Source organism: Saccostrea cucullata, unplaced genomic scaffold (genome assembly GCF_032062105.1).
Source record: "Saccostrea cucullata isolate Sc308-1 unplaced genomic scaffold, CSIRO_AGI_Scuc_v1 ctg2576, whole genome shotgun sequence".
Lineage (NCBI taxonomy): Eukaryota > Metazoa > Mollusca > Bivalvia > Ostreida > Ostreidae > Saccostrea > Saccostrea cuccullata.
Window position 1 is genome coordinate 64341 of NW_026925891.1, and position 15280 is coordinate 79620.

Sequence of the window (15280 nt, forward strand, 5' to 3'; positions counted from 1 at the left end):
TGTGGGCTGTAGTATTTTTTGTTTTATCAATTTTTGGTCATAGCTGCTGTTAATAAAATTCCATGTCAGGGGTGCAACAGAAAATAATGTAGAATTGCCAAAAACCATCAATTCTAAATTTCTGAAAAAAAAGTTCAGACAGGAAAAAGCATGTTAATGTAGAATAATTAATGAAATAAATGTACAGTTTCAAACTTTTAAAAGTTATATTAATAAAAAGTATTAATAATTAGAGTCAAGTTTATGTGCGTACAATAAATTTAGAAGTGCAACTTTTAATTTTCTTTTCTGCTATCAAGTAGGAAAATACTACTATCGTTATGTGATTTTTTTAATTAAATTTTTGGGGGAAACAAAAACAAAAAAATTCTCCATATAGATTTCTCAATTACAGAATCTGTCTGTGTTTCAGATTATTAGTTAAACAGTCAGTTAGCGACCTAATACGGAGTCATACAGGGTGTAAAATGAAAATCCGTATTGGGCGATTTATCCCGCTGAAGACCTTTTTTTAAAAAAAATATTTATAAAATCTATGTGTATATATCATGAATATATCAGTTTTAATCAAAGAACAATCAACATAAAATATCGTAACAATAAATTTGACTAAACTACTTTTACGTATGCAAACTGTTTTTAGGGGCCGTTTTCATTTACAATAACAACTCCTCGAACGGAATCGCGTGCCCGATTTTCAAATTACCCCCTCGACGGTGACGGGATACGGAAAATTTCAGGGTGTCGTGTGATTAGCTGTTATCCAATTAGTAATCTACAATTTTTCTTTTTAAAGCAGAATAAGTATATTTCTACGGTTATGAGCGCACACGTTCTTTTAAACATTTCAAGTTGGGTGACGAAATCACTTTTATTAATGTTCAGAAAAATTCATTCATTATAATGATATTTTCAGTATAATTAAATAAGATTTTTTTTTCACTTTTTTATACAATCATCTTTCTTTCAATTTTATCGATTCAGATTAGTTTTTTTTTTAAACTTTTTGCTTTTGTTATGATGAACGTTAAATAAACACACTAAAATTGTAGTGCAATTCAAGTGATTATTCCTCAACTAACTGAAACAACAGACACTTTGTTTTTATTTTTACTTCTCAATTCTTCTTGAAAGCAGATACATAAATAACAGCGTTAGTCACCTACCGATGAAACCAGGGAATTATAGGTTTCCTCTGCGTTTGTCCGTCCGTCTGTCTGTCTTTCCCGCTGTCAGTCTGTTCAACTTGTTTTTCCTCATTTGTTTCTTAAACATTGCAGATATTGAGCTGATTTTTTGGTATGTGAGTGTACTTTGATAGGTTACAGATCACGTGTGAATGTTGTTGCGTCTCATTGATTTTTGACGGAATTATTTCATTTTTAATTTTTCATAATATAGTTTAAGATTTAAGATCGGGTTCGTGCTACACTAAATTAATGATCCAAAAATTATTGTTCTAAAACTTGCTAGTTTGATTATTGTCCAATTAATTGCACCTTGAATTGTACATTGCAGTCTATAGGCAGTGCATGTTTTAATAGAATTGTATAAAAAAAAAAGCAATCTGAATTTCAAACAAATCTCTTCTTGAATATGTACAAAAACTCCTTTTTTAAAACACTTAAAAAAAAAAAAAGAATAAATTATTTACCACGTAAATTTTGAAAATTTGAAAATTTCTTCTTTTCATTAAGGGCAGATCTAGAATGCTCTTCAAATATTTTTTAACGGTTATAATGACCGTCTCCCTAAATGTCAAAAGTCGCTTGAATTTTGTTTACAATCATTATACATTGAATACCGTAAAATAAATATTGTATTTCTCCATTTTGGATAAAAAGCAAAGAAAATGTTTGTTTACATTAATTTCCAGTTATTTTCAATGCAAATCAATTTGAATTCATAAGTTGAAAAACTGATGTAAAATAACATTCAAAAAGGCATTTTTCGTTACATATTCAAGTCGGAGAAAAACTCAATCAAGGTTTATGCATTTATACCCATGTAACCATTTTTAAGCAGAAAACATATACAATTTCTTGTGATTTTGTATTCAAGAGTTTTTACAAGTTGTAGTAATACTCTCTTTGTTCAAAAGAAATTTTGCTTGTATAAATTCTTATAAGCTTTTGAATTAAATTGTCTTTTCTATTGTCACCTAAGCATATATGTTGTAAGAAGTTCTATTTTTTTTTCAACTACAGTTTATTGGTCTTTTTTTAATTAAACCTTATTCAAAAAGGTCATGAATATAATTTACATCCAATATTTCTGTTTACAACATGTGCTTGATTGTTTGACTGATTAACGTACCTTCAGGATTTTTTCACTTATATTGATACGCCCCAAACTGCCGGTGGAGGGCTGCATTTTCCTCTGGTATTGGACACTTACTGTCTTTTTCTTGCTAGCACCTACTATGACCTCGTTCTATACGATCTCATCCAAGGTTATGGTCTCCAGACCCAACAGTGGGATTTGAATAGTGACGAAGGGAGGCAATCTGGTTGGAATGTTATTCTATAGTACGAAGGAATCAACTAATTACTCAGAAACGCATAAAAAATAAAAGCATTTTACGTTTTCATCTTTGGAGAATTTTCTTTTGTCACATATTTAGCTCACCTGAGCTGAAGGCTCAAGTGAGCTTTTCTGATCACATTTTGTCGGTCGTCCGTCCGTCCGTCTATCCGTCTGTCTGTCCGTCTGTAAACTTTTCACATTTTCGACTTCTTCTCAAGACCCAATGGGTCAATTTTGACCAAATTTGGTACAAAGCATCCTTGGGTGAAGGGAAATGACAATTGTTAAACTAAAGGGCCAAGTCCCCTCACAAAGGGAGATAGTCAAGAAAAAAACAAAAATAGGGTGGGGTCGTTAAAAAAATCTTCTCCTCAGGAACCACCGGGCCAGAAAAGCTGAAACTTATGTGAAAACATCCTGGTATAGTGTAGATTCTAAATAATTCAAATCATGACCCCCGGGGGAAGGGCAGGGCTACAATGGGGAATCAAAGTTTTACTTAGAAATATATAGGAAAAACTTTTGAAAATTTTCTTCTCAATAACCACTGGGCCAGAAAAGTTGAAACTTACGTGGAAGCATTCTGGGGTAATGTAAATTCTAGATTGTTCAAATAATGACCCCCTGGGGAAGGGCGGGACCACAATGGGGAATGAAAATTTTACATAGAACTATATAGGAAAAATCTTTAAAAATCTTCTTCGCAAGAACCATTGGGCCAGAAACTGAAACTTATGTAGAAGCATCCTGGTATCATGACATAAAGGCCGGGACCACAATGGGAATCAAAGTTTTACATAGAAATATACAGGGAAAATTTTTGAAAATCTTCTCAAAAACCACTGGCCCAGAAAAGCTGAAATTTATGTGGAAGCATCCTGGGATAGAGTAAATTCTAAATTGTAAAAATCATGACCTCCGGGGAAGGACGGGGCCATAATTGGTAATCAAAGTTTTACATAGAAATATATAGGAAAAATCTTTGAAAATCTTCTTCTCAAGAACCACTGGGCCAGAAAAGCTTATGTGCACATTGAAGGATCCTGGGGTAGTGTAGATTTCAAAATGTTTAAGTATGATCAGTGGGCTAGGGTAGGGATTCATTATGTATTACATGTACAAGGGGGAAATCTAGTAAAGAACAGAATGGCCAAAGCTTCTTAGGTTAGCAATATGGCACATGGGCCACTTGTTTCATTAAGTTTTTTGATATAAATGATTGATTGATTGATTGTATATTGTTTAACGTCCCTCTTGAGAATTTTTCACTCATATGGAGACGTCACCGATGCCGGTGAAGGGCCTCAAATTTAGACCTATACTCGGCACTCAGGGCCATTGAGCAGTGAGGGTTCTTTATCGTGCTAACGCCTACCGTGACACGGGACCTACGTTTTTAAGGTCATATCCGAAAGACCCGTGACTTTCACTTCTAGTGCCGAGCGCTTTGCGAAGGAACAGTCACTACCTATGTTTACGTCTTAGGTATGACGCGGCGCCGCGATCAAGAATCGGCCTCCCGATCACGAAAGGAACGCTCTACCACTAGGCTACCGTGACCGGTTTGATATAAATGAAGTAGACATCAAACGCCAGAGTTAGTGTTAAGATATATATATATATATATATATATATTATATATATATATATATATATATATATATATATATATATATATATATATATATATATATATATATATATATATATATATATATAATGCAAGAATTTGGAATGGGTCGATTGAATTCTACAGTGAATCATTCTGGACTATCATTTTATGATATAATTGTAGATAGATGCACTCCTGAAGAAGTGGTTTGCAGCAAAGATGAAGTGGAAAGTAAACATTTGATGCCTCCTCAAACAAACGTTATAGTACCTGACAGCAAAGAACTTAGAAGAAATTCTTCTCTACACGATATAGGAAAAGGTTTGTGCATCTATATTGATACTTACATTTATTTCTTTTCATTTCAAATGTTGAGCGCTTTGCGTTCCTACATTTTCTACCTACACGTATTGTTTATCGCCTTAGGTCAGTTAGGTTAAGAATTTGATCGCATGACCTTAGGATCAGGGCTCTACAGATTGAGCTACCTTGAGTGTTACTCGTGTATGATACAGGCACGAAATATGTATATTCAGCATATTCTTTGCAAGTCAATTCAAAATGTATTCTTGTGTACATTTACCAAAAATATGTTTTAGGAAAGTCAAGATATCTTTTAGGCAACATATCAAAGTTTAATATATACTAAGAGTATAAGGATATTTTCACACAATATCTTAATTTCAATGAAAACAAAACCATCAATTTTTTCCCCAAAACAAACAGTTAAAGAACAAACTCCTTTTAAGAATTTGCAGATCAGCTTTAATTAATAATCTCAAATTAAGTAAATACTTGCAAAAGCTATCGAATGTTAAGATTTAACGTAATTTTGTGAACCAATGCATTGGTAGTTCAAAGAACTAAAGGCTCAAAGTTAACTAAGATATTTTTTGGGAAGCCTCTACCGTCCTGTGTTTTGAAAATCAGGTTTTCATTTCATTTGCATTAAGGTTTTCCTACCCTTTTTTCCTCCCAAAGTGTTTATGGTTAAAAAAAAACAATGAAGTCGTTTTTTCTGTTTTGCTTCCTTGTAAGAATATTTAGAGAATTAAAGATGATCTTTAATACCCACTGTATATTTTATTTTTAAATATGTGAAATATTTCTGTAGGATAAGACTCTCAAATGTATCCACGCAAGACCATACTGGGATATCATTTTATGATTTTTATTTTAGACAGATACATTTTTGAGGAAGGGGCTTGCGGCAAAGATGGAATGGAAAGTAGACATTTGATACCTCTCTTCACAAACCTTATGGAACTTGGTAACATAAAGCTTAATGAGAATTCACCATTTCAAAATACTGGGAAGGGTAACTATGATATTTTGCACATTTACTTACAAATATTATATTTTTGAAAATGAAAACGGATTAGTTTTTCGTATGGGTCTTCATTTCCCGTTGGAGAATATTTTGCTCATAGAGAGAAATCCGGTCAATTTTCACTGGTGAAGGGGCTTAAACGGACGTTAGATTCATTTAGGGTTGAAAATTTTAACAGTGCAAACACAAACCGTGTCAAGATTTATAAAGATTCATCCATAACCTCCTCAACTTTCACTTCAGTCTGCTGATCCTTAGTCCTTAGGGACAGTTATTGCATGTACTTATTGTTTATAAACCTAGTTTAATTTTTTTTTCTTTTTTGAATTTGAATCCATGACCTCTAGATCACGGTCACGCGCTCTATTAAGTGAGCAACTATGATTGTCAATCACATAAAATTATATAAAAACAAAAAAAAATATATGTAATTTTAGATAATTTATGGAAAAGAATATAGAGAGGATTAAGTTCACGTCATTCGATGAAATTGTACGGGTGACGTTATTAATTTTTGTGTTCTTCGACATCTTGACATCATGACGTGTAGCTACAAGTTTAGGACGTGTAACATACTGTGTATTGGTACGAGTATCAGTATTGCTTAAGAATTTATTTCATACATGAATTGTGTGATCTATCTAACTACAAATTTCTAGTTGTTATACCTTGTGTTTTGCAGTGGTATTAAGGAAACATATTCTACTTTGACTAAATCAATGATACATCATGACGTTATGGTAGGCGAAATGACGTCAATTTTAGAACAAAAGATTCCGTAATATTGGTATTTAGAGATGTGATTTAACTCTAGAAAATGATAAGAAACGTGTAAACATTAACAAAAATGCTTATAATTTGTTATGCTGTATCTATCATTTTGATGACAATCGACAACAGATGACGTCATATGTGTACATCAAGTTACTAGAGAATTGATCATGTCATGCAAAGAGAATAAGGCTAAGACGGCAAGTACAAGGATACGCAAAATAGATTTTAAAAGCAAATATTGCAAATATTATGCGATATTTATATATAGTTCAGTTAATTAAACAGGTATGCTAATATATTTTCATCGATTCTCTTTCGAAGATAGTCAGCTTTATACATATCCCGGTCGGCCTTTCCTCTGTCACTTGTGACAACAATAATGCAACAGAAGAGTAATTAGCTGCATACATCAAAATATAAGATTTAGTGTGGATTCAATAATTTTCTTTGGCATCAATTTTCTTGGATTTTGTAAAACAGACGTTTCCGAGAATACATAAATTCGTGGACACAAGCATTGCTTATACAAATTAATAAGAAATTCTTTATTCCATGAGCATTTTAATTCGTGGAGCTGCTCAACAACGAAATCATCGAAAATTGGTGCTCAACGAATATTACTGAAACCAGAGTGTAGCATTCTTAAGCTTGCCTTCTAAAATACTTGTAAATGGCTGCTAGAATCCAGAGTTAAGCAGAGTTTTACGAGAAATCTCGGTTTATATGTATCAAATTCAGATCATCGGGTAGGGTTTCGTGTGAAATTGTGGAATATTTATTTAACTGACGGAACAGTGGGATTCTAGTACACAGTTTTGGAAAATTTTCGAACTTAATTTTCTTTTAAAAGTCTGAATGTCCTGAGAAATGAGTTTTATGCTTCCTTAACATACCTGCCTTGACACAACTTGACAAATTTTATGTATACATAGCTTTTAGACTTTTGTAAGATGTACATTCTTTTTTTAGGAAACCTGAATGGTTGCTATAACAATAGAATACGAAGAGTGTCGTTCGTTCCATTATGCAAAGGTTAATCTTTATCGTATCAATAACGTTTTATAGAATATTGTTAGTCTATAGATTGATTAGATTTTTTCTTCAACTAATTTTGTATTAATTGTATATGACTACCATTTATTTCAAATATCTAGGATGTATGAATGGGGTATTTCCTACAGTTTCAAGAAAGATAAGTATCTCCAGGTAAAACATTGACTGTAACTACGTACATTGTATATGCAGACATGAACATCGGTCAGAGATTAGTTTTCTAGTGTAATGTAAATGTAAATAGCCAGTGTTAAAACGCACTTTGAAAAATTACGCACTTTGAAAATTTTTTTCAAAGAGCGTTAAATTTTGGACCAACTCAACGTTTACGAACTTTGAAAAAATAAAATTTCTTTTCAAGGTGCGTTAATTGCGTGGACCATTAGGTCCACGCAGTAAATATATAAGCGAAGTTAAACCGGATGCCATGGGCATACGTCAGGATACGCATGCGCGAGAATGCTTGAGAGTTCGCAATCGTTTATCTCGGGTCTTTCCGTCAGAGGTCGGAAAAACAACTTCCGCCAGTCGAAAAAGCCCAAGAATTTGCGATCGGGAGAGTTCGCCCCACTAAGACAGCTTATCCGTAGAATAATTTTCCTTATTCGAAGTAGAATATACCATGTTCATCGGCAAATCTTGCTTTTAAATCTGTATATCGTATTTATTAATTTATTGGCGAATCCTTATTTCTTTCTTATGCATACAGTGTATATACATTTATAAACAAACTAAACATTGATTCTATGGCAAATGCATTTTAAAAAGTAGGAAGAACTTGTAGAATATAGAATAACAACTTTAATTAAAAACGAATAGTTATCGATTTTAAAAGATAGAATAAGTCTTCATCGGCATTTTTTTGTGCATCAAGCCTCGAAAAAATAATTTAATATAGAGCATTCCAAATACAGCTTGATACAGGCCTGTAGCAACCGTTTTCCATGTGGAGGAGGGGGGGGCTCTGAAAAAAATTTGCGTACTACAGAACTGTGCTACACGTTATCATCAGATATATTTTTGCAAGTATAGATTTCTTTCGTATAAATCAGAACAGATGTAAAGTCCCAGTCATTATGGGTTACATATATAAATATAGCCCATTTTTTTTTAAATGACAAAACTATATACTAGGCCAATCGGAGATGACATTTAACAATTTTGCTATGAAAGTACTATCAGTCAAAGTAGGCAGATCATAATAGAAAATGTGAAGGAACCTACATGAATATTCACTTAACCTAGAAATTGTCTTGTATTGAATTTCGATTAGAAACACATGCATATGGTCCACGTATTGTAGTCCTTTTTTAAAGGACAGCAACTTGTATCGACCATATTAACGCACTTTGAAAAAATATGTATGTAAATCTTAGGTATGATAAATGATTGAACCTGTAAGATGACTTTTCGGTGATAAGGTCACTTCAGGATGTGAAAGTGGGCGATTTTGATTTTTCCATACTTTGAAAATTCTTTCTCACTTAAATGTTCTACTGTACTTATTTTTTCCAGTTTACATGCATTCTATGTCAACTTAAATTTATTGAAAGTTTTCAACGTCATACCAGTTAAATAAATACATATATATGGGTGAAGCATAGGCATTGTCAACGAAGGGGGGGGGGGGGGTAGGCACACAAATGCCTTGCAAATATATACATAATACACGTACTGAAAATTTGGGCTAACCTTGGATGGAGTTTTCAATTTGCTACCGACGGCTATGCACAATGTATATAAAAAAAGTGGGTTGAGAGACCTTCTACTCTCAGTCGTCTTCTCTTCCCAATGAAGTTAAGAAAATACATTGGATTAAAAATTGTTTCGAAAGATATAATTATTACAAATTAATTCTCTTCATTACTAAAATTAAAGTCTAGAATTCATTATTTGATACATATTTTTTTCAAAGTGCGTTAAATGTCCTATTGGTAAAAATGTTTATGCACATTCTTAACGCACTTTGAAATTTTTTTCAAAGTGCGTTGAGTGTGTCCCAAATTTAAGGCATATCGAATTTTCTTTTTCAAAGTGCGTTGATTTTCTCCCAATTTTAAAGCAATTTGAAATTTTTTCAATGTACGTAATTTTTTTCATGTGCGTTGCCAAAACCAGTAAAAAGCCACAAAACAGCAGTCAATTATGAAAAATAATGGTTTCATGTCTAACATTATAAAATACAAAAATTATATTTTTCCGTTTACATCAAGACCTCCAGTATTACTCACTTCAGTGAATATTCCATTCATGTTGCACACTTGCACACTTAAATACATGTATAAAGTGGTTTTGATTTTCCACAGCTTCCTTCGCAACACATTTTTTCACTCATAACATCACAGTTGAATTTTCAGAATTGACTTTGGATGCTATACGTGTCAATGGTTTGCAAAACAACTGCTTGATATGGTTCAAATTTTAATCCCCTTCTTCTTTATGTCAAGAGGATTTTTCTTGAAAGGTAATATATACTTGTTGAAAAAAATATCTAAAGTTTTCTAACGTGTTTAAGCTTTCAATTAACCTGTTGTTTAATACAATGTGTTTCGGTTATAAATGAAATGTTTTACAAATACATAATATAACCATATAGTACCATATAATGTTTTATGCTTTTTTTGAAGGCTCCAAGCAAAGAAAGAAAATTGGATTTTGTCGTACCATTCTTATATTTGTACGTATGGGTGTGATTTTACTTATACGACCCTTCCTCCTTTTTTTAAATAAAATACTGTGTATTTATATAGTACATTCTATTTCCAAATTTCAAATTTTAATGCATTTTTCCTTTCTTTGATCGTATATAAAGCGTTCTGATTATTATGGGGATCAATTCCCAATTCCCATAATTATGTAGAAGATTTGATTATAAAATGTTGGTAGATTAATGAATTATCGAAACATACCATAAATAAACATTTTATTTTGAAGAAAAAAATGTTTGCTTTGGCATATAAGTTAAGTGGAGCATTTTTGGTTTTATAGGAGTTGTGTCTATTAGGAACAGTACGCTCTGAAAGAACAAATTGTTCGGCTTCAATTTCTACAATGACAGTTGTGAACAAATGTCCCCGAACTGAAATTGAATGGAAGGAAAGAGAAGAAGCAAAACGGTGTCAAACAGTCACCCAGGAATGTACTAGCGAAACGAAATTTAAATATCACTGCCTTCTAAACGAATGGGGAAATGCAACAGTCGAAGTTTGTGCAGAAGTTTGGTTTATTAATTGTAATTAATATTAATTTTACCTTAATATGAATTTTATTACTTCTGATTTTCGAGTATATTAAATGTATTAAGTATTTATTATGTAAACATTAAAAATCATAAACACTTTTTCAGGTCATTGTGCGGAATATAATACTGGAGCAGGGATAGTGCAAGAGAGTGTTGATAGACCCTTTCAAATACAAAAAGGATGCAGATACAAATCTAATATCCATGAGTGTAAGATAAGTTCATAAAGCTTTATAAATATAAAAATGCCTTAAAAACTTGTACTGCGATACCGGGACATCGGTTTATACGGTCACATCGGAAGGACTGTGCTCCACGTCCCACAGTAGGATTCGTACCCTTGAAGTAAGGATCAGCTCCTTCCTTCACGACTACTTCACGAATACTAGTGTAAGTGCTAGTACTAAAAGACCCCTCATTACTCAATGAGCCTGTGTAGCGAGCATAGGACAATACTTGCAGCTCTCAACCGACAAGTAAATACCGTATAAGTTAAAATTTTTAGCGAGGATTTAATCTTGGCATTATGAGCGAGAGTGCTGACATCGCTAAAATTGAATATCGCTAAAATTTAATTGCGTATAATTTGTAATAGTTCTTTAGTTAGCATTTTGAAATCGCTAAAATGACTTCTCGCCGAAAATAAAATACCCGTTCTTAAGCAGAAATTGCGAAATTTGCATTTCGCTAGAATTTCCACTTATACGGAGGGTATAGCAAAGGCGATACCTTATGACTGAAAAATTCTCGAGAGGGACAATAACAACATACAATCAATCAATTGATCAATCAATCAAAAGACATTTTTTCCATGATAAAAAGTTGTTGAAATATCATGAAAATGATATTTCTTTAATTTATTTATAAATGATATCCTTCTGTTTTTTAGATGAACAGTGCAGAGTGGTAAACAAAACAGCTTTACCGCCTTATATTCAAGGACATAATCAGACAAAAGGGAACTTTTTCGTTGAAACAAATATGCAGGAAAACAGGTAAATGAGAACTTCGGAAAATACTTTAGATATAAATCATTCCATCTTTCTAATTCTTTTCCAAAATTATTCAATTTTAAGAGGCTGGGTGGTCGTGGCCATTTATAGACTATTTTGATCTCCATTAGAAGAAGAGCTCCATATAGAGATATAATAAAATGATCAAATTTTCAAGCTAAAATTTATGAAATATTTCTTTTCCAAATGATGGTTGACACCTTAAGATATCATACCCCAAAATTTATGTTAAATCTGGTGGTTAATAAGAAAATAATTAATTGACCCCTAGCCTCCTTAATCATTCAAATGAAAATGCAATTTAATCTAAATTGTTGATTTGCTCACAAGAAGGTAGAGAAGAATAAGATTTTATGTTGTTGCTAACTTTAAATAAGTATTATTTACACATAATTTTACCTGGAAGACATTTTACAAAAGAACATCTTTTAAAAAACTTTTTTTCAATATAATAAGCATCAATTATTCAATTTTGAAACATCAAACAAATAGTATGCAGTTGCAACTAACATAAAAGTACATTTTTCATGTTTCATTTTAAAAATGTGTATTATCTATTGGACATTTGACCATGAATATTGTTCTTTTTCTCTAGACATTCCATTTACAAATTTTCCCACTTGAACTAAAGAATGATTTCTTTTTTGTTTGGGTTTTTGTTTTTAGAAAAGACATGTTCATGATTAAAAAAGGAAGAATTGTAGCAATTAAATTGTTATATTAATGTTATCACTTATTCATTTTAGAAAGGCAAAGACTATTAAGATAGAGGAAGAAGGTTCTGTTTACAATGAAGATGTTGCGATAATTTTAATAACACTTACATTTGTTCTGGTTGTCTGCATTTCACTCTCTATATTTTTTTACAAACGACGACAGGATCACAGGTACTGGCTTTTGATGTATAATTTATTATATTTATGACCCTCTCTCCCAATCTTTGTCTCTCTCTCTCTCTCTATCTCAAATGTATTTAATATTGTAGTTGTAATGTTGTGAGTAAAATAATGCGACAAAAAGCCTGCTTTTCTGCTTTTATCGAATAAATTGATATAAGATAACTAAGTGCTTTTATATATTATATAAAATCAAGTAAACACGTTCTTTTTTCATCAAATTATTTTATATATTCAGTAGTTTTTATCATTTCTTTTTTTTAAGACGAGACAATCAAGGGCAAGTGAATACAGAGGTGGAACACAATATGCTTTAAACAACCGAGATGAGTGCAAAAAATAGCAGTTATATTTAGTCTTAATTGTATTACTTCATAAATATGGATAATATCAAATTATATATATCGGCATGCATTGTATTTTAACATGTGCCTTTAACAAATTCCTCATTTTTGCCTCTTTGCTTGTTAAACCTCCAAATTGAGAAGCCACTAATTTTCGGCGGAAACTTGCAAATTTAGGCCTGTTTTATAAACTTACAGTTTTTGAACAGTGATTGATATTTTCTGTGCTGTCACCTAATGCGACATGGGATCCTAGTTTATAGGCCTGACCAAAAAGAAGGGTTTTCGAATAAAACTGCGATTTTGTAAGGATTATCCACATACTTCGCGACTGTAAAGCAGAGACTTTTTACTCAACACCACACAGACGATCCAATGTTTCATGTTCACTGATCTGAGAATGACAAGCAATATTCATCTTTTTATAATATTTGCTCTTAGATAAATGTACATCGCACAGGGCTTTAAAAGACAACAGCTATGAAAGATATTTAATCCAATTTATGAAGTCTCTCAGGATTTTACCTATATTTATTTATACAAAATCAGTTAAAAGATGTCGACTTTTTCTAAACACAATAGGACCCCCCTTCCATATTTTAAATTGAAGTTCTAAGAAGTACAAAAAATTGTCAGCTTAGGCAGGTCAGAATTATATTATCTTCCCCATCCCCAATTCATTTGTCATATGTATAAACATCAAAGATTAAAAAGCAAATGTGAGGATAATAATAATGCCCTTGAGTGTATGTTTTCTTAAGCATATAAAATCATGAGACGTAAAATAAAAAAAATAGAGTGCATTCAAATATTACCCATTGTATTGTTAGATTTCTCATTAAGAGGCATTTTGCTATTAATAGATGAGGTGGCGGTGGTGCACTCTAATATCATCTTGCAATTGTTAATAATAGTTTACGTTTTATTACTTGCTTTGGTAATTTATTTCCGGAAAATGATTTGAATGCTTCCTTAATATACCCGCATTTGTATATTTTTTTACTTTTTCTGACTAACCGATTACATGTTTTCTATTATGCTGCCATCCTTAATGGCTATCCCTAAAACAGTTGAGCATCATATATCGGGACGCTTTGGTTCCTAGTTAATTTGTTCGGATATTTGAAGCGTCCGAATAGCTGAATTATCAGTTAAACACAATAAAATAGCTATTTATAAATCTGTTCCGATGAAAAATCGTCCGGATACTGAAGCATCCGGATATCTGGCGTCCGGATATCTGAAGGTCCACTGTATTTTCGAAAAATTCAGCAGTTCAATAAACCATGCTTTCTCGTTTGGTAAACGGATCAATAATGATCACGTGAAAAAGGGTAAAATTAGTTCAAAAAAGGAACCGAATACCTACTTAGTATAAAACTAAGTCCAATACAGACACTGTTTTATAATAACATAATAAAACAAGAACATGTCACATAAATGAAATTATTTGCAATAATTACTATTTATATTATATATCTTATATATTTAATCGCATATGAATATTGAATAAAATGTACACAATCATACATCTGTTTTAACCTTTAAATTGTTCTGAATTTTTTAGCTTGTTTGTTTATTTGTTGTTGTTAAACATCCCAGGGCTCAACAACAACAAATAGTATTTGGAGGCCTTTTGGATTCAAAGTCTTTATAATTTTATTATTATTTTAAAATCATTGTAAAAGAAAAGATATCTTTTAAAAGGAAATTAGAGGAATAATTATCTTTTCAAATAATTTAATCAAATATAAGCATTGAATTTTTCAATCATATTTAAGATATATTTAACATGTATTGTATGGAGGGAGAAACTTATATGTTGATTAAAATTGCATCACGAATATTTTTGTTATTCGGCAAACAAAATTATTGATTTATCAATCAAGTCTATAACTGTTTATATGGCGTCCAAATTGAATCTTAGAAGGCTCATCGGAATAAACAATTAGAATTTCCTATGTTTCCTATGTTTGACTCTTATCAAGAAGTAAAGATGCAAGTACTATATTCGGGAGAAAATTAATTTTAAAACATCTGCATATTTTTTTATCTTGATTTCATACCATAAAAATCAACTCTTATCCCCTTCAGAACAGAAGTACACAAGGTCAATACCTAAGCCAATTACATGTGTGTTATGTTATGTATATTATCTAGACCCATATCTTTGATATTTCTATTGCTTAAGGACAGATTAAACAAATAATGTTTTGTCAAATAAATTGAAAATAACAATTTGAGTAATGTTTTATTTAGTAAAATGAATTAGTTTAACCGCGCAGTTTTTGAATGTTTATTTAAATTCTCCCAAAAATGCGATTTGAATAGAAAAATATTTGTACACATTAATAAGGATCGTTTCAGAGAGGTAGAAGTTTGAACATCATAGAAGGTTTACAATTTCTTTATATTCTAGAATTTTTTTTGTATGATTTTCAATGAAATAAGACCGGAAAATATGTACCAATCCAGGCACCAATTTTTTGTT

At 31.7% G+C, this 15280-nt stretch overlaps 1 protein-coding gene across 1 annotated transcript in view; it reads left to right on the forward strand.

Annotated features, from left to right (window-relative positions):
* The window catches only part of LOC134269947 (uncharacterized), a 36952-nt gene extending 22647 nt beyond the window's left edge, over positions 1-14305 (forward strand). Inside the window, exons 9-19 of the mRNA XM_062752117.1 lie at positions 4322-4459; positions 5319-5456; positions 7182-7274; positions 7397-7448; positions 9653-9759; positions 9923-9972; positions 10284-10527; positions 10642-10746; positions 11426-11531; positions 12296-12436; positions 12711-14305. Coding sequence (XP_062608101.1) covers positions 4322-4459; positions 5319-5456; positions 7182-7274; positions 7397-7448; positions 9653-9759; positions 9923-9972; positions 10284-10527; positions 10642-10746; positions 11426-11531; positions 12296-12436; positions 12711-12762 — 1226 coding nt within the window. The 3' untranslated portion in view covers positions 12763-14305. The remainder of the gene's footprint in view (positions 1-4321; positions 4460-5318; positions 5457-7181; positions 7275-7396; positions 7449-9652; positions 9760-9922; positions 9973-10283; positions 10528-10641; positions 10747-11425; positions 11532-12295; positions 12437-12710) is intronic.
* The last annotated feature ends 975 nt before the right edge of the window (positions 14306-15280 follow it).